Source organism: Macrobrachium rosenbergii, chromosome 4 (assembly GCF_040412425.1).
Source record: "Macrobrachium rosenbergii isolate ZJJX-2024 chromosome 4, ASM4041242v1, whole genome shotgun sequence".
Taxonomy (NCBI): Eukaryota; Metazoa; Arthropoda; class Malacostraca; order Decapoda; family Palaemonidae; genus Macrobrachium; species Macrobrachium rosenbergii.
The window spans coordinates 41,562,391-41,586,278 of NC_089744.1; the positions used below are offsets into that span (position 1 = coordinate 41,562,391).

The 23,888-nt window shown below is 39.2% G+C and overlaps 1 protein-coding gene across 7 annotated transcripts in view; it reads left to right on the forward strand.

The window, feature by feature from the left end:
• LOC136833168 (transient receptor potential cation channel subfamily A member 1 homolog) overlaps positions 1-20,282 on the forward strand; it is a 37,806-nt gene extending 17,524 nt beyond the window's left edge. For 4 of the 7 annotated variants that reach the window (XM_067094942.1, XM_067094913.1, XM_067094903.1 and 1 more), the window contains exons 2-13: positions 1,460-1,620; positions 1,817-1,939; positions 3,965-5,551; positions 5,748-5,868; positions 6,178-6,265; positions 6,558-6,785; positions 9,532-9,661; positions 13,577-13,726; positions 13,888-14,038; positions 14,512-14,613; positions 15,763-15,879; positions 16,764-20,282. In XM_067094942.1, the coding sequence (XP_066951043.1) occupies positions 1,562-1,620; positions 1,817-1,939; positions 3,965-5,551; positions 5,748-5,868; positions 6,178-6,265; positions 6,558-6,785; positions 9,532-9,661; positions 13,577-13,726; positions 13,888-14,038; positions 14,512-14,613; positions 15,763-15,879; positions 16,764-17,294 (3,387 nt within the window). In that variant the 5' untranslated portion in view covers positions 1,460-1,561 and the 3' untranslated portion in view covers positions 17,295-20,282. Of the gene's footprint in view, positions 1-1,459; positions 1,621-1,816; positions 1,940-3,964; positions 5,552-5,747; positions 5,869-6,177; positions 6,266-6,557; positions 6,786-9,531; positions 9,662-13,576; positions 13,727-13,887; positions 14,039-14,265; positions 14,389-14,511; positions 14,614-15,762; positions 15,880-16,763 lie in introns of those variants that run through there. The other 3 variants (XM_067094932.1, XM_067094924.1, XM_067094950.1) reach the window with 2 other exon arrangements.
• Positions 20,283-23,888: the final 3,606 nt, after the last annotated feature.

Consider the following 23,888-nt stretch of genomic DNA (forward strand, 5'->3'; position numbering starts at 1 on the left):
AGAATGTGCTCCTCCAGAGAGCACATAAAAATGCCCGCAAAAGTTGGTCCGAGTGGACTCCCAATGGCCCTGCCTGCTGTTTGTTTAAAAAGAGTTTTCAACCAAATACTTCAGGTTTCACCGAACTCTAAAAAAATAAGAAAATCATCGACGAGAAGGTATATATGTTCTGTACAACCTGTCCAAATTTCACAAAGCCCATATTCCTTTCGCCCTATTCTTGCCGCATGCAACACCCAAACTATAAGCCGGCGAAATTAAACAAATAGAGGGCATGGCCATGGGAAGTCCACTCGGATCAACTTTTGCGAATAATTATATGACCTCCTTGAATTCCCCAGGCCTATCGCCCCCTTTTTTTGTTCTCGATATGTAACTGATATGTTTGTCCTTTGTACCCATAAAGCCGATTTTGACCGGTTTCTTGAGCTTGTCAACACTATCACAACATCACTTTTACATAGGAAAAGGAACATGATTCAAAATTGCATTTTTAGTTATATTTTTTAATATATATATATGTGTGTGTGTGTGTATATATATATGTATGTATATATACATATATATACAATATATATATATATATATATATATATATATATATATATATATATATATATATATATATATATATATATATATATATATATAATGACTTGAAAGGTTGATGTTTCCTCTCTCCATTGCCATTTTCTCTGTGTATCATGACTCGAGGAAGTAAGAGGCCTTGGAAGAAGCATGAAAATGTGGTCAACGTCCATTTCTATAGGAATGAAAGGCCTCCAGTAGATATGGACATAGCTGCAACTGCTGAACAAGAATTGTATGGAATATTGAACGTCAAACAACTAGGCCGAGGGTTCTATAATATCACAGTTGAATATAAAAACTGTTGTGAAAATATAAAAGCACTGTACAGAGTAAAGACTGCTTTAATCTAAAAATAAAAAAGAGAACATGGTATTAGAGCCATTTAAAACATGAGCGTGCAAATGGCTGGTCAGGTTTGAAATTTAGGAGCTTGCAATATGAGAGTTGCTGACACTCATTAGGAAAAAAAAAAGGAAAACGGAAGGATAGGATGTTCCTGAGCTGGAAAAAGTTTTTTGAGAGAATATATGTATATATATATATATAATATATATATATATATATATATATATACATACATAAATATATATATTATTATATATATATATATATAATTATATATATATATATATATATATATATATATATATATATATATATATATATATATATATATATATATATCGGACATTTAATATGTGGAAAACTCGTGCAAAATCTTACTTTAGCTGTTTTTTTCCAAAATACTCATAATAATAGAAATCTGATAGATTGCCTTGAATCATATTACACGCTCAATTATACGTTTGCCTTCTGGGTATATGTAGGACGTTCTTAGAAAAAAAATACAGTTCCTTACCACTTGCAGGCCAAGAAGCTTAGAGACTTGTGCAGCACCACAAACAACCAAGAAAGCGAAAGAATTCAGGAAGTGCAGTTCCTCCTGAGTGATTATCCTGACATCATCAACATGACTTCTGCAGATGGCCAGACACCTCTTCACATAGCAGCGATTAACAATCAGGCTTGGTATACTGACAGCTCTTATCATGAGTATTTTTGTAATCTCTTCTCGAAACTCTTGGAGACACTTTCTAAGAGTAACATACATTACAGAAAAACTGGGAATGAGGGACTCGATTTGTCAAAGAAAAATGAACTTCACACATATTAGCTGAATTATTGCTCTCAAAACGAATATTTAACCGATCCACTTATGTTCCAGGATTATACCAACACTGTTGCGCAATGATGCTGACCTGGAGTTTTATGACGATGCCGGTTTCACTCCACTTCTACACACCATCACACGACAGTCACTGGAGTGTTTTGAAATCCTGCTGGAAAGGTAGGTTTTATTCAGTTGGTCTCTTTATTAAAGTACATGTTTATATTCGTGAGAGTAAACCACAGTTCACTTTTTCTTTCTTAGTATTTGATTGATGAATTTTGGTTTTACTGGAGAGCACCACATATGATCAAAATCGGGACATTTCTACTTGTCTCCCTCATTCAAGTTCTTTAGTCGCCTTTTAGTCACCTCACAAGAGTTACGTAGAGCATCTCAGTTGCTTGATTATGGTTCATTGAAGTGCATTTACTGTTTTCACTTACTGTCACAGCTTTTTTAAGTTTTTCTGTGAAGGGAAAAAGAAGCATAATTTAAATAGATGTGAGCTCAGGATCACTTATGAAATGGGTCATAGGGTGGTCACTAAGAATATGATACTGAAAGGCGGTTTCCATATAAGACAAGGAAAACGTTTCTAGTGTAACTTACTGGTTGGTTTTCATTATTCAGGAAATAAAACTATATGAAAACATGGAGATATAATAAATAAATAAAAGCTAGTATTTGTTCAAAAACTACTTTAACACTGAAGACATAGTTGCCGTGTTCAGAAAACTATAAAATTTTGGAAAACGAAATGGGTTCTCTTGAGACCTAACATTGGCAAATAAGAGGATCTCCATTAATAAACTCTGGAGATGTTGATGATATGGAAGATGAAATCATAAAACAGAAAAATTCCAAATCATGTAAATGGGAGATATGGTTCAAAAGTATGCTCCGAGTTTTATGACAGGCTCAAAGAAACTCAAAGTCCGGATTGCAGTGGCGAGAACGAACAACCTGATACCTATGAAAGGTTTACTGGCAGACATGGCAAATCTACCGTTTAAATGACATACTGATTTTCAGTATCTGAAAATTGTGAAAGTATGCGTGATTTCGTTAAGTCTTAATACTGAAATTCACCATCTTCATTGACCAGGAATAATGGCGGTACTAGAGGAAAACAGGAAATACTGGTTTTATTTCTTGTATGATCATAGAAAGATTAAGAATTTCCTTGTGCTTAACCCAGTCATTCATACTAATATTAAAAGTACAAATAGGACTCATCCGTAGGTTAGGTAACTTTGTGTGTGTGTGTGAGTTCTTCCCTATCTCCTTTTCAATACACGCACAAACAAATTGCAACTTTTACGCACACACACATCCCTAGGGGGTTAGTTCCGTCAGTGCACCTCACACACTTAAGGTTCTTTGCAGCGTTCCTGCGACCCCTAGCTGGGCCCACTTTCATTCCTTTTTCTGTATCTCCGTTCATATTCTCTTTCTTCCATTTACTTTCAACCCTCTCCTAACAATTGTTTCATTTTGCAGTTGCCAGGTTTTCCTCCTGTTATACCTTCAAAGAATTATTCTCTCAATTTCTCTTTCAGCGCTGAATGACCTCATAGCTCCCAGAGCTTGGCCTTTGGCCTAAATTTTGTATTCCTTTCCTTCTAAACACACACACACATGCGTACATGTATATAAAATATTTCGCATTTAGTAAATGTAACATATGACATGCCAATTTGACAAATTATTAACAGCAGAAGAATGCTGTATTTTTCACAAAGATATATATATATATATATATATATATATATATATATATATATATATATATATATATATATATATATATATATATATATATATATATATTCTGCTGCTGGTGCTGTTCGAAATTTGTCAGATTGTCGTGTCATATGATGTTACGAAATTCGTGTAGCCTATATACTTGAATTATCAACAGGGTCCTTACCATTGTTTGCATATTAGAAGATTAGTTTGAATTGTAATGATTGACCTTTGTGTGTAATCATACTGCTTTAGATTAAAGTAGTTGCTTATCAATTTTTAATCTTCAGATTATTAATAATAGATATTTTTTTTACTTACGAAGCGATTGTCCATTTTACAACGGTTATTTTTTTCGGAATGGGAAGATATGCAATCAGCAATGGGATAATGATTTCTGTCATACAGGTAACAAAAGGCCAAAATCTCATAGTTGACTCTCACATCATTTTTCAGCGGGGTAGATGTTAATAACAGTAGTGCAAACGGCCAACCACCTTTGCACTGGGCCGTGAAACACTATTATAAGCACGGGAGGATGGTGGAAAAACTCTTAAAATGCGGGGCCGACGTGAACATGGTAGACGACGACAATCAACAAACACCACTTCACGTAGCTGCTTATGTTGGGAATACCGTTGTTCTTCAAGAACTGCTCAACGCAAAGCCCAGGGACATTAACGCACTCGATATATCCACTCTGTCACCTCTGCACTTAGCTGCGGAAAAAGGTAATCGTGATTGCTGCGAGATCCTTCTGGCATCTGGGGCAAACTGTTCAGTTCGCAACAAGCATAAGGAAACCCCACTGATGTTAGCAGTAAAAAATTGCTTTACCAAAACTTGTGAGATTTTGCTTCAGAGTAACAGAGGATCTGTAAACGATGTTAACAATAGTCACCAGACTCCTGTAATTATTGCTGCGAGGAGTAACAAAGCTGCTTCCGTTTTCGTCTTACAGGCTCTTCTAAAGTGTGAGCCGGATTTAAAAGCAACAACATTAGATGGAGACACAGCATTGCATTATGCTGCCAAAAATGGCTCTGCTCAGAAGTGCCGTGATCTGATGGAGGCTGGAGCTGACTGCAACATAACAAACAAACATAAGACGACTCCAATCCATTGCGCGGCTAAGAAAAACGCGATTTCTTGTGTTGCTACTCTTCTAGGTTTCTCCGAGGAAGAAATTTGTGATTTACTCTTTTCTGACTCTGGTTCAGAGGATGCTCGTTTACGTTTTTGTCCTTCAAATTGTAGCAGTCAAGGTGTAGTAGATTCTTGTCCTGGAGATTATGACACTCATGATTCACAAGACGTCAACGTTAAGGATAATCAAGGCATGACGCCCCTTCATTATGCATTAATGAAGAGCTCAGAAGAGTGTTGCAAGCTGCTACTCAAGAAACGGGCTAATGTTCATCTCAAGAATAATAAAAGTAACACTCCACTGCATTTAGCAGCCGAAAGAGGACTAGCTAAATGCTGTATTTTGCTTCTTTCCAAAGGAGCAGACGTCAATGCGACCAACGATGAAGAAAAGACGTCTCTTCATTTGGCTGCAGCTGCAGGATCTCGCGCATGTTGTAAGATCTTGATGAAGAAAGGAGCCGAACTCAGTGTTGTTGACAAGATGAAGATGTCACCTTTGCACTATGCTGCTAAAGTCGGTTCTGCGGAATGTTGTGAATTGCTACTAAAGAAGGTTGAAAAGAACTTTGCATCTTACTCTGCTGATACTCCATTGCATCTTGCTGCTAAAGAGGGTTATTTAAACTGCTGCGAGCAACTAGTTCAGAACACATGGACAGTTAAATACTTATTGAGACGAAACGAAGATGGACAAATGCCCCACAATGCAGCTTTTGACAACGGAAAAGATGATGCTTTCTGCTTCCTACTTCACAAGGCTTTAGAGTACATCGTCAGAGAGAAATCATCAGAAAAGTTTGGAAGGTCACAAAGAAAAGACAGGAAAGAGGATGAACCGATTCTTAAACCTGCACTGAGCGACCTGCTCAGACAGAGTATACAACAAAAAAGGGGGTAAGCTGCTGTTGGAATTACCGATATATAGATGTGTATATGTGATAAAGATGATTATTAAGACACCGGATAATATATGAATGGGCTCAACTTCTAAAGTCTTGCAGTGTGTCGTTTGTTTAGTGTTTACCTATGTTGATTAAAGAATTAATGCATTATGTGTGATACCTGACATCTTTACTCTTACCTCTAACAGCAATGCAGTAGATGCCATTGTAAAATGTCCCAAGTGGTTGGATGCCCTTTCATCGGAACGCGAAAGGAGCTGTACATCCAATTTATGTCACCTTATCAAGCATTTCCCGGAAGTTGCCAAGGTAAAATTTTCAGGGTATTTCATAGCTATTTCATTGTGCTTCGTGAATGGAATGAGCATAATCACAGTAGTTCGCTACTTTCTGTTTTCTTCTGTATTATGGAGTTTTGTTGAAAATGAATATTGCAAGACTCTATGTAACTTAATGATTTTATTTTTTTTAAATTGTAGGAGAAACCAAGCACTTACCCTAAAATGAAGCTAATTTTTTACACATACAGTCTCCTTCGTCACCGGATCTCTTCCCCGAAAAAGAGAGAGAGAGAGAGAGAGAGAGAGAGAGAGAGAATGATGATGATTATACTTTCAGGTTGTTCTTGATGGATGCATAGAAACTTCCTTAGAGGGCAGAAAGATATACAGATTCATCTTTCTCGAAAACATTTACTTTTACTCAGGTATGTACTTTATCATACTTACTCGTAATATAATTGAGCACGAAAACAGCACAAAGATTAGGGTTTCTTCCTTGCTAGACATACCTGTGATTTGTGTTCTCGCCACAGAAGTTGTCTTAGCTGCCGTATAATGTGACAAAATTACTTTGGCAGAAACGGTATTACTCAGGGCGCAACCAGCGCAGATCACAGCTCTGACGAGCACAGAATTCAGTTAGATTGCATAATTTGACTGGCTGAATTTTATAAAATTTCACTTTCCTAATCTATCGCTTTATTTTCTTTTGCTCAGAAGCAAATGACGCGACGGACTCAGGCATTTTGGGACTACGAAAGATTTTCATTATGAAAAGGGTTTCTTCCTATCTACGGCGGAACTTACTCCCAAACACAACGATTGGCGGCCGGATTCTCCAAACTGCCGTCGGGATGTACAAGCGATTTTTCCAGGCCGTCGGCGTCGTACTGAAGTTTGTCTTTCATCCGAATGACCTAAAGGAACGCGAGATGACTACCGAGGGTATGTCATCCACAACAGTTTTATTGTCACACTTCTAAAAGAAGCGCCATATATATGACTGAACCATCAAATGACAACCCTTTCAGTGCTCTGTTACTTGTTTCTCTTTTACTTGGTTCCTACAGTCATCCTGTTTGATTAACTGATTGTTTTCTGTAGACTGGCATTGGACATCCTAGTTTCAGTCTGGTGTGGCGCTTCATACTTTTCCTTCTAGTTGGCCTTTGCATAAGAAAGAAAATTGCAGACTGGGGGAAGGGGTGGCCTAAATTTTGACGTCCTGAAATCAGTTCTTTCTCGAATGTAATACTGTACAGCATTCTCTGCCCCTCAAAACTGGTCATGAATAAATCAGTGTTTTTCGCACATTCTTTGGCCAAACTTGCAGATGACGTCAGCGAAAAAGATGCATTTCCGCGACTGAGTCGCTATGACTCAAGATGTCAAGAAACATTGAATGTTGGGACACATTCCACCTCGACTGTCCATCTTCGAATTTAGTGCCAAGGAAATGCGCTTTAGTCTCTCTCTCTCTCTCTCTCTCTCTCTCTCTCTCTCTCTCTCTCTCTCTCTCTCTCTCTCTCTCTCTCTGATCTTTAATCCCTTACGTAACTGTGACGCATTTTCTTTACAAATCTATTTTTGTTCCAAAATTTGATCTTGAAAAAGTCCATTACATTTGCAGTCGTTCTCTAAAGAAAAGGAAAAACAGGCTTATTACGTAGGATTCGTTCATATCCATGCTTCTTGGGCCTTATCAGCTGTATATCAATAAACAAAAGAACAGAATTTCTATATATTGATGCTTTGAGTTCTCGCAAGAGGAAATTTGATATATACTCGAAATTTACTTTTATTTCTTCTTGAACATTTTTTTTTCTCCACGTTAAATAGTAATGGTCACATAGCTTATTCTGTTCCCAAAATTGATATATTTTCATATGTATAGGTACATATTTTCACAACATGCTTACACACTATACACAACACACACCCCCACACACAAACGCATACATAGTTATACATTCCCACACCATATATACTCTATACATGGACATACACTTAATCATATGTATATATATATATTTATTTTATATATATATATATATATATATATATATATATATATATATATATATATATATATATATATATATATATATATAAAATGTGTGTGTGTTATGTGTTTGTAATATTGCGTAGATTTTGATATATCTATTTGATTTTATAAACGGTTTTTCATAGGGCGAAAAAACGTATATGGTGTTGCATCCAAGTTACATTTTTGTTTTGATAATGTGCTCGTTTCATAGTTTTTATTAACCAAAAATGAAAAGTCGTTTTTCGTGTCATCCCTCCTTTAATCTTAGCAATACCTGGTAATGCCATTATCTGAAAGGAACTCGTCTTTGATTAGTGATTTCGCCAACCTTGGTAGTCAGCGCAATTACTGAAATGCAATCAGCTTCCATATCGGCTCATTTAAGACGAATCTCGAGCTTCATTGTGATCCACTGGTGTTAACACCAAGCCATAAGGTCTGTTGTAAATTTCAGTTAGTACCATTTTAGTCAAGGACGATAGCTTTGATCTCACCCTTTTATGAAATAAGTAATCAGTTGTAATGCATACTGTATTATTATTATTATTATTATTATTATTATTATTATTATTATTATTATTATTATTATTATTATTATTATTATTATTATTATTATTGTCAGACCTCTGAGACGAATTTCTGAACCCTAAGAGGGTAACCGAAAAGTTTTAATTCTTAATTAAAGGGGAAAGAGTGTTATTAAACAAACTAGAACATTTGAAAAGCTTGGTAACCTGATAACTTAATCTTGAATGTTTGAGTAGATTCATTTTTCTGAAATTTGTTATTCTCTCTTCGTAAATATCCAACAGGCAGGAAGTAAGTTTTAAAATGTTAGTACATTCTCCATATTTCGGGATTGGAACTTACGGGTCATCTATGGAATGTCCGTGCCTCATTCATTCACACGGGATCCACCGGTGAAATGTTTTACTGTGAAGATGGCTAAGAAGGGTGTGGATACCAATTCCAGGTCGGTCACTTCAAGAACAGTGCGTGCAGAAATGAACTTTTTCCAGATGACATGCCCGCTAATTAACAAAACCCGGATAAAACTGCTGAAGTACTTACTCTAAGAGCGTTATTTCCACTGAAACTAGAAGGGCTGTTTTTAATCGTTTTTCATACTTTTCTGTCAGGGTGTATTAGTTATAACATCGCATAAACATATTACTAAGTTTAAAGGTAATCGTGAACCGTTACCTCTTTAAAACAGCACATTTACTAGACCCTTTAAGTAACCTAGTTCTTTCATGTAAACTTAGTCTCGACAGAATGAATTCTTAGACTTATGGTACCTGCATTCTTTTCTCTTTTTTAAAGCACTAAGTTCTCTGCCTTTGCCGCTAGACCTCTGTGTAAAAAGTTATAATGCTTCATAAATATGTCTTTCTTGTAATTCTGTTTCTGCACAGCGTCACCTTAAACTTTCAAGTAGTATACCCATTTTTCAGGAACATTTTACTTAAATATATGCCAAGATGTGCTGCATATTTTATCAGTCTTTGAAGAGAGGTTTTGTAAGGGCTTTGACAGTATTTCTAGACTACATTTGAGAAAAAAAAAGACACTGACCCGGCAATATGTATTGAGGTTTTCGAACTGAAATGCTGACTGTTATGATTGTTCATGTTAATTCCTCAGACGAGCAAACAATCAGCGGAATTCCCGAGTGGTCACCTTTCTTCAGCAACGGAAGCCTCAAACCTTCGGCTCTCGAGAGACCAGAGAGTGAGACAAGTGGACAGGAACACCCGCTGATTTGCATGGTCAAGTACGTACCGATGATCACTTGATACTGAATCTCTGTATGGGTCTTTATCTTTCTGGGTCTTTTCTAAGATTGAGATCTGATGGGAACCAGAAAGCGTAGGGTGAAAAAAAAAAAAATAGTAGGAATGAATTTTTAGGGAAACGTTAAACATCTTTGTTAGTAATGAAGTGTACTTACTGTTACGGAATATTGTGAGCTTGCAGTGGACCTTTTATGTTGGCTGCACAGTGATGACTGCCTTATTGACTTTGATTGGAGAGTTATAAATGACAGATTTACCAGCGACCAATTTCCATTAGTGGTGAGTGTAGCCTCAAATCCTCCATCTTCAAGGCTACCTAAATGGAACATTGGTAAAGCTGACTGGTCAGCATTCCAGGAACACAGCTCAACAGATGATTCTGCTGATGACTTTCCCTGTGTAGATAATGCTCTTGACTTTTTGAATACAATTATGTTCTAGTATGGTCTTCAATCTATACCTAGGAAACTCATAGAACTATGAGGTCAGCTTTCACCAGATACCGTAGACATGCGAGTATCACCGTGTTGAATTTCGAAAACCGAGAGCTCATTTCCCCATGGAAATTAAAAAAGCACGAAAGGAATCTCGGACAATTTTCATATCTTCACTAAATTCGAAAATCCCTCTGACTTTAGTTTGGGAGAGAATTAGAAAAATGGCAGGCAGTTTTACTCCCTGTCAACCTCCAGTTATCAAGGTCAATGGTTGTGAGGTAGCGGACCTCCGGTTTGTTAATGTTGCAAAGAAAAATTATGATAGACCCTATTCAGCTCAAAAGCGACTAATGGAACAGGTGAAAATTGATTTTAATACATCAAGAAATGAACAATACAATGTACCTTTTACTATGAGAGAATTTGAATCAGCCTTGAATAAATGTAATGAATCAGGTCCCGGACTGGATGATATAAAATATTCAATGATTAAGCATACCTTTGAAAATACCAGACTTTTCATATTAAGCTTTATAAACAGAATTTACCGAGAACATATCTTCCCTATGCTTTGGGAGATGTTAAAATTACTGCCATTCATGAAACCAGGGAAAGACCCATTCAAGACAAAGAATTATCATCCTGTTGCTATGACATCGTGTTTGTGGAAGATCATGGAAAAATTGGTGAACACACGTTTGATGTGGTACTTGGAATCTGTCGCCTGCTCAGTTTGGTTTTCGAAGTATGCATTCCGCAACTGATGTATTAGTACGAATGGAATCTTCAATATGTGAAGCTTTTGCTAACAAGCAGCGTCACATCACTGTTTTCTTTGATCTAGAGAAGGCTTATGATACAACATGGAGATATGGCACTTTGAGGGCCCTTTATGAATGTAACCTGAGAGGCAATTTGTCTCTTTTTATCAAGGCATTTTTAAAAAATACGTTATTTTAGGTTCAAGTTGGAGCAACAGTGTCAGATGTATTCAATCAAGAAGGAGTACCACAGGGAAATGCTTTAAGTGTAACCTTGTTCGCCTTAGCAATCAATAGGGTTTCCAAAATAACTCCCCCAGATATAACATAAAAGCTTTTTGTTGATGACCTTTCAATATCCTTTGCAGCAACAAGGATGGCAGTGGCTGAACGCCGCCTTCATCTCTGCATTGATAATGCCGTATAGTAATGTGGGATGAGATGAGTGGTTTTAGATTTTCTGCTAGTAAAAAGGCAACCATGCACTTTTTGCCATATAAGAGGATTCCATCGTGATCCAGATTTGTTCATATATAGGCGGAGAATTCTGTGTGTTGGTGAAACAAGGTTTCTTGGGTTGATTTTTGATAGCAAACTGACCTGGATTCCCCATCTGAAATATATTAAGACAAAATGCTTGAAAGCAATGAATGTGGTGAAAGTTCTGTCTCACACTTCGTAGGGTGCAGACCGAACTCAGATGTTGAGATTATATAAAGCCTTGGTCTTGTCAAAATTAACTTATGGGTGTGAAGTGGACACTTCTGCAAAGCCAAATAGGCTTAAAATGCTCAATTCAACTCACCATGGAGTAAGATTGTGTACAGAAGCATTTAAATCATCTCCCACCGAGAGCATGCTTATAGAGGCTGATGAGATGCCTCTAGATCTTCATTACCAGCGTCTGCTGGTTTCGGAGCTGGTACAGATTTCAGAGGCTCCCTAAGTCTTTAACCAGCATTTGTATGAGAAATGAAAGGCATTGGCAGTTTTATGAAAATCACCCCAAGCAACCTCAACCATTCGCTTTTAGAGTGAATTTTATAGTCAGGGAATTAAACATGCCAAGGATGGAGATTTTTCCAACAAGATATTCAGTTAGCACCCCCTGGAACCTTCCAGAGGTAAAATTTTTTAGTATTTTCATTTTACCAAGACAGAATTGTCCAGTGTGGCCATGCGGTCAATATTTTTAGAACACACCTTGCAACAAGATAACTCCATTGCAGTTTTCACGGATGGCTCAAAGTCAGATGCTGGCGTCGGCTCTGGAGTGGCCTTCCCTGATATTGAAAGAAGTAGGAGATCATCATCTGTTGCGGCTATTTTAACAGCAGAGCTATGTGCAGTTTTAAAGGCTTTAAAGGAAATTTTAATTCAGAATGGAAATAGTTTTATTATACAGTATATTGTGACTCAAGAAGTGTTTTTCAGTCAATGGAATCTTTTAACTCTTTAAACCCTCTGATTTTAGATATATTGGAATGGCTGCTTTTAGTGAAAAGAAGAGGGAAAGATGTAAATTTTTGTTGGGTGCCTCCCCGTGTTGGGGTGGTTGGCAACGAGCAAGCCGATCAACTTGCTAAGTTAGCAATCACCTCCCCAGAACCCAGAAGATGCCTTCTGTCATATCAGGATGTATATCCTATGGTAGGTCAGAAAATTAAAAAGTGTTGGCAGTCCCTGTGGGAAAACATTGCAACGAATCAAAAAATGGGCAGTATCACGTCATCAGTGTCTCCTTGTTCACATCCCTATATGCCAAGGAGACAAGAAACGTTGTTGTGTAGATTGAGGATTGGACATACAAGACTCACTCATGGGTTCTTGATGTCCCGTGAAAATCCTTCATTTTGCTATGACTGTACTGTGCCCTTGACTGTAAGACGTTTGCTGGTCGAATGTCCCAGCCTTGGGAATTTGAGAAAAAAGTTCCTGTCCTGGGGTTGTGACAGAGAAGGTCATTTTATTATAGCTACAATTCTTGGTGAGGACTGTAATATGGAGCAGTTATATATCTTTATGTGGAACGCGGGCCTCCTCAACAAAATTCAGATTATGCATATAAAGTATAAGTAAGCATTGATAATATATTCGAACAAATATGATTATATACATATATATTTTTAGATATTTTTAAATGAAATTTTTTAAACATTTATTTTTAGTTTTCTATTTAAATTTTTTACGGCGTCAATAACCTAGATGTTGTGACGCCAGTTTTAATAGACGTAATCAATCAGTCATTATGTTGGCAGCAGAAAACTGTCGACACTACTATCTTTCAAGAAGCGAGTCTTTCCCTCTGTTCCTGGTCAAGCCTCATTTTCCTGTCTCCTTTTTTTTTTTTGTGCCATTAGACATGAAACAGCATATCTTTAATTGCATCTCTTGTACCACGTGAAATGAAAATATAGTTAAGTAGTATTTCCAGCTTTCTTGTGATAGTTGCAGAGTTTGGAAACTAAAGGAAAGCAAGTCAGATTCTTTGAGAGGAAAATCAGAATTCTCTCCAAATGAATCCTTTTATTTTTTTTTCCATAAATCTGAGCTTGTGAGTGACTTATTGTAAATGAGAGGGCCGTGCTTGGTCGAAATGAAAATGCAGAATTAAGCATTAAAACTTTTCAGTAAAAACTGGACAGTTCTGAAACAAAACCGAGCATTAACATTTTCTTCGTGACGTTTTTCGCAGAAACCGGAGGCTGGATCTACTTGGGCACGAAGTTTGCCAAAGACTTTTGAAATACAAATGGGACAGATATGTTAAGAGGATATCTTACGGGCTCTTCATCTTCTCGGCGCTCTTTGTAGTAATTCTGTCCATCTATGCGACATTGGCTTAGTAAGATCATTATTCTACTTGTTTCCTCCATTCGTTGAACAACTTCCTTTGTTGATCTTCAGATGAAATAACTCTCTCTCTCTCTCTCTCTCTCTCTCTCTCTCTCTCTCTCTCTCTCTCTCTCTCTCTCTCTCTCTCTCATGTCGTATAATTCTTTTCAGTGACTGGGTTTATGTCCAACGAGTGCACAACCTCACCAGGGAGAGTGTTTGTGGCCACCGATGCGCAAACAGAGGTGGAGAGTCAGCCAGCTGTCCCAGCATTGCTTCCGGCCCTAACGCTAACCGTGGATACTGCTTTAGTTCTAAACCGGTATGTCCTTCATGCACAGTAGTTTCTCTCTCTCTCTCTCTCTCTCTCTCTCTCTCTCTCTCTCTCTCTCTCTCTCTTTCTGTGTGTGTGTGTATTTGTGTTTGTGTGTGGTAACGTAAAGAGATAAGATTGGTTACAAGTTTGTATTATAATTCGAGAGTTTTGGGAATAAGGAAGAGAAGGGTACCCAGGAATGAGATGAACTTAGTTTTGGGTATTTGTTCTAGGTATCCAGAGAGGACAAGAGTGCATGCAAGACAGGTGAGGGACTAATGCATGCGTTTTTGTGCGCGTGTGTGGATGTTTGTTACGGTAAGGGATCAGTTAAAGGATGAATATGGCTGTGACTATTGTTTTGTCTTTTTAGAGAACCACCCGTTATGGGGAACAGCTTCTTAGTGAATATGTATTTTTATCAATAATGAAGATTCTCCGAACCTGACTTCAACACAAGAAATCTGTTTCGTCTTCAGGACTTGATAGCTGAGGCGGAACCACATCAGAGCAGCTTCCGAATTCTGGCCTTGGTGCTACTTGTCATTAACGTCACCATCGAGTTATTCCGGATTCATCGAGTAAGTTTCGCAACAAAAAAATCCTCAGAAGAGTTGGGAAGCTTGGTTTGACATGGAAGCTTGAAAACTGTTGTTCTTATAACTCTTAATTATTATTTTAGTCATTAGTTTCAGTCACTGAAGTCGTCAAATGAACAAACTTTCTCTCTTTCTCTCACGCACACATTGTGCATTTAACTTTAATCTTGAGCAGGGGTGTTTCCAAAAGTATAGACTCAACATGTCTTTACAAATGAGGTTGCTAGACCCATGCCCTTTTCTTGACTCCCAGCTGCCGCTGGTGCCAATCTTAGCCGGTCGGTGACCGTAGGTCGGGCTCCATCCACAGACATTACAAATGCGAGCTCGGTGCCATACCAATCACCATAGTAGCTAGATAGATGGACAGATAACACCGTAAGAGATTCGATAGGACCTTGTTGACATTATCCTCGATGATGAAAGAAAATATTTTAGTTGTTTCCTGCTGTTTGTCATGACGAAGTTCTACGAATGTTAAGATTTGCATTTATAGTCTTACGATCATTCTTATAGCATCTCGCATGGAGAACAACTCGCAAGCATTCCATTACCGGCTTAAGATTAAATAATTAAGCCGTGAAAGTGAACGACTGTGAAGCATATGCGGTGGCATATATTTTGCAATTACATAATTGGTAAGGCTTCGTATCATAGCGAACATCTTTTTCGACAGTTAAGGTAAGCGCGACTAAACACTAATGCTGGTTATAGTTTAAGTCTTTGGGATTATTAACCTTTTCTATTTCAAAGTTTTACATCGTTTTTGTTATAAGATCAATGTTTTCATAGCCACCCTCTCAACTTGAGCCATTATTTTATATGTGTTTATCACCATTCTCAACAAGTTAAGACATGCTGTCATGTAACAATACAAATGCTATATGTGACGCCATCATATAATGAACCCATGTAAAACGCCATGTATTACAGCTATTTCTTTGAAGAAATATAAACTTGCTTGTCATTTCTTTAGTAGTTATATGCTTAATTGTAATTCTTTACTAATTATATAGTTGCTCTCGTCATTTTTGTTACATGGACAAATGACTGTTGATGTCGGAGTGCTCCAACTCCACTTTCTCCCCTCAACAATGATTAACAGGGAAAACGGGCCCTTTCTCTCATTAGCTGTATGTAAGCTACCGTCAACTGAAGCGAATGGCCCCACTCCTGATCAGTTACGTCTGTTCCGGTGTGCTACTAGTCAACTGGACGGAATGCAATGACATCACTGAAATAAGAGAAGTAAGCGACAACTGTGTTGCTGTTTTTCAAGATTATTGTCGTCATCATTATATGTATATATATATATATATATATATATATATATATATATATATATATATATATATATATATATATATATATATATATACATAGTGTGAATTAGTGTAAGAACAACTGCTACTACTATTAATTCAACTGCTATGATTTTGCCAGATTTTATCAAGACAAATTAATGGCGAAAGACTCCAGTGTCCCTAAATATCCTTCACATGTTGAATTTTTTTTTTTCTTTTACTAACCGCCATTGCTTAATACATGAAAGTAGGAGCTTGCTCCACCATGCGAACACGTTAAGAAGAGATTTCTTTTATCAAGGGGTTTTAGTGAATTGATAAATCATCTCGTGAATTCATCGCTTGATCTGTTCATGTTAGCTTAATTCGTGTTTACTCGTAGCTCTGAGCAGGAGTCCTCAAAATATCTGTCACGCAGTTCTAAATAGATTAAAAAATCTTATGTACCGATAACACTGACATATAAAGCATATGCATTTCAGCAAAGGCCCATATTCATCCAGTATTACAAATCATATCCCTCTGGTGAATAATTACAGTGTGCCAGTGATAAAATTGTATTGCTAAAATTATCCGTATTGCGCACAAGTATCTTAATAAATTTGACAGATTGTATTCTACCATTAATTGAAATGAATTCTCACTGGAAGAATAGCATCATTATTAAAACTAATTGCCCTTAATCTCATAAAGAAGTGCAAACCCCTTACTTATCCAGCCGAGATATAAGTGGCTGGAAGGTGGCAAGGTAACTTTGTAAAGGCAGCAGTTTAAAGCAGAATTTACTAATGTGTTTTAGTATTAATATGACGACCTATTACTTTTCAGGAATGGCAGTGGGTATGTGGTGTTCTGTCAGTGATGTTAGGCTGGTTCAACGTGGTCATGTTGCTGGGTTGGATACCAGCTTTCGGACTTTACCTCATCATCCTGAATGATTTCATGATGACGATGCTGAAACTTGCATTCTTCTTCTTCCTACAAGTAGTTGCATTTTCTGTCGCCTTCCAGATGCTCCTGAGAGACCACTTTGTCTTCAGCAACTACGCCAGGTCCACCATGAAAATACTAACCATGATAATGGGAGATTTAAGTTACGATGATCATTTCAGCAACAAAGAAAAACCCTTACATTACCCATTACTCAGTCACCTCCTGCTCATCTGTTTCTTGGGAATTATCGGTGTCATCACACTCAATCTGATTAGCAATTTTTCGAATGAAGAGCTGGATAAGGCGAAGAAGCAGACGAAACTGATAACTTTGTCGCGCCAGGTAACAATGATACTAGAAATGGAGTCCATGTTTCCTCTTCTGCGCAGACATTATGCACGAGGATGGGTGGAGGATTCACTCTAGCACAAAGTACCATCCACCATAGCTTTGGCTTTGGTGGTTCTTGCAAGAAATAATCAGAAAACATTTGAACGAAAACAAATCAGCTAGCTCTTATGGCTGTTCAGTTGGTGATGAAAAACGTTTTATGGCAGATATGAAACTTCAGGTTAGTGAACCGAAGTCAAACAAGAAATAAGCTAATTATCAAGTGTGAGTGGCACTTGAAAAATAGGGTCGGTTTGCGCTGCTTTCATATCAGAATGCCTCTTGTGGTCACCAGTATTGGTTTGAGGCAAATTTTTTATGTATTAAAATGTTACATACCTGTGTTTATATACTTCAAGATGAAGAGCCCCTGCTCTCGATTTTAAAGGTCTCGTTTTGAATAAGCAAATCTACCACGCTCATGTGTATCTATAGGTTAATTTGCTATGCTCTTATGACGTATGTTTTGAATCTGAAGTTCTGTTATGGTCTCTCTTTTTTATGCTTATTTGTAATGAGTCACATTTACCAGTTTCTCGTGTCTGTAGACGTGAGAGTTTGGTGTCAACATCGCTTTTGAGTATACGTACTTCTAGATCTGGATTTATCGTACCCTTGTTTTAAGGATCATATTACAAGGTAAATTACCCTCGTCGCACTTTGAATTTTTTTAATGTACGTATTTAAAGAAGCCATACTTTTACACTTACAAATTGTTTTAGGTAGTACCCCAGGAATGCATTTTGATATGACCATTCTGCAATGTTACTCTAGAGAGGTTTTTGCAATTCCTTCAGTTTCAAAATATTAATAGTAAGGAATCAGCAAATGTCATAACTTGCACTGTGCCCGAAGAGTATCCTCAGACGAGGTGATGATCTGTACTTTTTAGCTACATCTTCATTCCTCAAGAACCTCCGTTTATCATTGTAGCTTAATTCAGAGTTGGTGACGTTATCAAATATTGGGCTAAGCTTCCTAGACTTTTTTTTTTTCAATTTTCAGAGCTTAAGACAGTCTCAAAGAAAACGTGGTTTTGATTGTCTCTAATCCTTTTCATTATGTTGTTTTTGATTTTCCTACATCTGCCCTTTTCTCTCTTTCGAGCCATCGCCTCGACAGCGGTTTTTCTTTACATTTACATCTAAATTAAGGAACTCTTGCCTCTTTACTCATACCTTGCATTTTGAGGAGCTCTGCTATCATTAGCAAAGAGGGGGCGGCCAAACAACTGTATTGCATTTTGTTGTATTGCTTAAATTAGGCATGGAATGTTATGACTAGTTTAATCACATCTGGATAAATATCATAATTATTGAGATTTTTAACATGTGATTTTATTCACTTTACATGATGATTACTTCGAAATCTAACGTCTCATTTCTTTTACTCATACTCGTAGATGTTCTCATTTTCACTTTTTTTTATTACGAATGAAATGTAGATTTTAAAATAGAAAATCCTGAGAGATGAACTTGTTATCTGCAAAATACATGACTTCAAAAACTCACATTTTGTCTTCCAGTTGCGCTTCTGTGAATCAACAACAATCGAATAACTAGAACATCTAATTATTTGGTCGTTACGAATGATAAAAAAAAATTACGAAACTGGCCTAGAGAGCCACTGTGTTCTGTCCAATTTCTTGAGCGTAAAACTTGATAAATAATAGAAATGTCTACAGAAAGCACAGTCAGTTTTAAATCTTAGGTTTGGCAACATAGTCTTCCTCCTCTTCCACTCATACGTTTCTAAAGGTTACTCATCTATTTTTACAGAGAACTTGTGCACGAAACTCCCCAAATCGATATTCAGTGTCTCTTTCAGAGAGGTATTTTTTTTTTAGCAGAAATGGCCTATCGTAATCTTCTTGTGCACAAAATATATATTATATATACATAAATATATATTATATATTTATGTATATATAATATATATTTACGGTCTTCTACGCCGCTGGATTGCTAACTCCTAGAATTGAAGGGGAAAATATCAAGACAGTAGGGGTGTAGGTAGACCCACAAGGGTTGGAGTGAAGTGGTAGAATTTAGGAGAGACCAAGCAGCCCTCTTCAAGGGTTGGGCCCACAATGCCTCTCCAGGGAAAACGCCAGGAGAAGGTCGCTGTTTCTTCTGTCTAGATCCTAAAATTTAGCTAAAACTCTGCTGCGTTTTCCTCACTTTACTGACCGACAACCATTTCTCTAGTCCGAAGGTCATAGCCATTGACATCACCTGGAGCCAAGCCCCAAGCAGCATCCGAAGCCTTATAAGGAACCAGCGCTCTACAGCGTCTGTTAGTCCATTTGTCACTACAGCGAAGCTCTGGCTGTCTGACAATCGAACCGTGGGTAGGCGGGAACTCATTCTTCACTTACACTGGATTGATCATGACCCCATTACTGGACACCCCACAAGAGAAGCTCTGATCTCATCAACCTAGAGTTGTGTGTGCAAGTACCAGGAAGCAAACAGTATGTCCCTGGAGGGGAAATGGCTAGCCAGTGTACTTTTTCTCTGACTTGTTTTTTATCATCTGTCTCTTGCATTTCACCACTCGAGTAAATTCTTCGTTGCTTCAACTTAAACAGTGAACTTGTTATATCCAGTATGTAAGTCTTTGAACAGTGCATAACATAACTCGTGCCCCTGCCAAGAAGCGATTAGAGCATGGCAATACCTTCCAATTTGTGCATTAACTCATTTCTAGAGAGATAGTGCTTCGTTAGCCTCCAGGAGTGTTATCAGTGCAAGTTACCTACGTAGCTGTTCCTCTGTGTTCCTGATTGCCTGAAAAACCTGCCCATACCGAGGCTGATATCATTGCATTGCTAATTGGCTTACGGACCACTTGCAAGTGGCCATTTACATGTTGTGGCCAGTTGGGAAATTGATGTGTTATTTATCCACTCAGTGAATTGCAGTTGTACCCTTTTTCCACCTGTTTATCTTAGTGAGATTTGTTCATCACTCCCACTGTTAAATTTACCATGTTGTGTATGTAAAATAAAATAGTGTTAAGAAACATACTCTCACTTGGCAACCTTCCAGTTAGTAGTTGTTCTTGCAGTTATTCAGTTTGTGGTCTTATGAGGGTTTTTGTAAGGCTAAGATTAGTAGAGTAACGTTAAATGCAGTCACCCCCTCGTAATCCATAACTAATATATATATAAATATATATATATATATATATATATATATATATATATATATATATATATATATATATATATATATATATATATATATATATATATATATATATATAATATATATATATATATATATATATATATATATATATATATATATATATAATTTTTCTTCTTTATCTACATCTTTTCCCACTTCTATATGGGGTTGATGTTCCTGACAGTTCTTCTTCACCTGGCTTGGTCAAACACATCATCTTCTGACAATTGTTTGTCTCTCAGATCTTTAACAACATCCATCCACCTTCGCTTCGGTCTTCCTCTTGCTCTCCCACCAGGCACCTCCATCTGCATCACTCTCCTCCCTACATATCTCATCCCTTCTCATCACACGGTACTCTCCTCCCTACATATCTCATCCATTCTCATTACACAGCCATACCACTGCATTCTTCTTTCCTGGGCCATTGATAGTTCTACAACTTTAGTAGTTCCTCTTATTTTTTTATCCTTGATTGTGTTCGTTTTTGCCATTCCACACATCCATCTAAGCATTTTCATCTTTACCGCATCCAATTTCTTTCCTTGTGCTCTTGACCATACATCAAAGCTGGTCTGATTACAAGAAGACACTTCCTCTAACCTTTACTAGCAGATTCTTGCTATTGCCCGCATTTGCTAGTTCCCATGCCCATACCCATATCTGTTCCATGCCCATACCCATATCATAACCATACCTATAACCATATCCATACCCATATCTGCACATACATACCATGCCCATACCATACCCATATCATACATTTAATAACCATACCCATATCTATACCCATACCCATATTTGTTCCATACCCATACCCATATCTGTACCATACCCATAACCATACTCATACCTATCCCACATCTGTACCATACCCATACCCATATCTGTACCATACCCATACTGATACCCATACCTATACCCATACCCATATCCATTCCATACCATTCCCATACCAATACCCATACCTGTACCATATCATATCCATACCATACCCATACCCATGGCTAAATTAACCCTACTAATAATTGTTAGCAAGTTTATAGGCACCACCAGCCCCATTTACCTTCTGGTGTGCAAACAAACAAACAAACATCCCAGAGTTTTAATATTATATGTGAACTCCCGGATTGGTGGGGGATGACTTCACGACTCAGGATCCTTTGAAGTTGTCTTCAGCTCCTGAAGCATTCCTGGGGAAATGCCCATTGGGTTATAACATATTCCTGAAGTCTTATAACTTATTCTTGAAGTCTTTACAACTCCAGGACCCTGTGAAGCCGTCTTCAGATCCTGAAGAACTCCTGGATAAACCCCTGTAAAGTTCCCGCTCAACCGTTTTCTACAGTGCCTTCACAGCTGATCCTAGGTCGTGGTACTCAGCCTTATTGTCATTATGTAATTGTACATTTATTACCTATTCATTTTTGCCCTTATACATAGTGTATGTGCCAGAGTATTTTTGTGTCTAATCTACTATTGTTAATCATCACGTTATCTGTATGTGCCTGTCCTGTTTTGTGTAGAGAATAGTTTTGACCTCGGGTCACTTGTATATTTTTTGCACTGACATCCGCATGTACGCCGGCATCCGCACGTCGCTTTATAAGCGGGCCGCTTCCTCAATAAACTAGCAGTTCTTGTCTACCTGCTCTTTCTTTCGCACTCTCTCACAGTGGTGACCCCCGGAGTGGTTCCCGGAGCCGTTAACAGACTCAAACAGCGACTTAGTCTTGCCCCGATGAACCACTCCACGCTCCATAACAGACTAACTATGGTGCTCTAACAAAGCGTTCAGGCGTTACCGACCCTCGTCGGTGAATCACCAGTGTCATTAGCGGGCCCACACGGCACGCTCCCAAGCATGTACTGACGTGAGTGTTAACTCACACTCCAAGTGAGAGTGCGGAATGAGCATGGACGCGGACATTCCCTCCCACATACAAATAACCGCAAACTTCTTGGAGACAGATATCTCCCTCGCGCAACCCCCTCTCGAGCCCTCCCCCACGCCAAAACCTGCGCACTCCTCCACACCAGTACCCGCTCGTCGCGCAATGCCCCTCCTGACGGGCCAACCGAGGGCTGCCCTCAGCATAAAGATGTCGCCGTTCACCCATCAGAACCTGGCATCATGGCTCTACAGGGTCGAGGGGCAATTCAGGGTGGCAGGCCTGACCAACGAGGTGCTAAAGGCAGACATCGCGATCAACGCCCTACCGAAGGAGATATACAGAAAGGTGGCCCCGTGGGTGACGTCAACCTCGAGCCCTGCCACCTTCCAAGAACTAAAGGCCTCTCTCGTCGAGACCTGCTCCCTGCCAGTCTCCGAGAGGGCCGCCTGCACCCTCGACCTCACCATCAACCGCCGGCAGGACACGAACCTCCTGGAGATGTGGCATGCCCTCCAGGACCTCCTCCTTCTCCCCGAGACGGACAGCAGCGGCAGGCACAAGGAGGTTAGCCTGTCGAGGGAGATCCTCCTGTGGCAGCTATTCCCGGAGGTTTGTGGACAGATTGAGGAGCCCTACACCCTGCCGGTCGAGGACCTGATAAGGGCGGCACAGCAGCTGACTGACTCCACTAGGGCAGCGAAGCGGGCATCCACGCCCGCACTCCCCATCAACTGCCTCCAGCCGGAGGACCCCACCACAGAGGACATCAACTTCGTCGCCAGGAGGCAGCCACCTCACCTCCAGAAGAAGGAAAGGCCGGGACTTCGTTACTACCACCGGAGGTTTGGCAAAGAGGCCCGGAATTGTGAAGCCCCCTGCCTTTTCGCCCATTCAAAAAATGGGGGAGGCGGCAGCCACCCTCACAGGCCGCCGTGGCAGCAGCACCCAAAACACCCAGGAGCCCCGCACCAGTAGGCTTCTACGTCCGTGACACCGTCTCCGGCAGGATGATGCTGATCAACACTGGGGCAGTGTGGTCAGTGTTCCTGCCCTCCAGAGAGGACCACAAGTGCCCACCGGACCCGGCTGCCTCCCTGACAGCCGCCAATGGGTCCCCCATCCTTTCCTACGGCACCTAGCTCCTGTCGGTCTCCATCCTAGGCCGGAGATACATATGGAATTTCATCGTCGCAGACGTGAGGACCCCACTCCTGGGTGCAGACTTCCTGGCCCACTTCAGACTGGCAGTCAATGTCGGCTGCAAATGCCTGCTGGACACTGAGTCCTGCCAGTCCCTGCCCCTGTCGCCAGGCCTGAGTGCACCCACGGTCTGTTTCGTCACTCCCCACCAATACGCCTCCCTCCTGAAGGAATTCCCAGAGGTATTCAGGCCCGAGCTTCGTCAGGTGCCCAGGGGCCCCACCAAACACGGGATATATCATCACATCAAGACAAGGGGTCCCCCGACGCATGCAAAGTTCCGGAGGCTTCCCCCTCAGCGCCTTCAGGAGGCCAAGAAGGCCTTCGCTGAAATGGAGCGTATG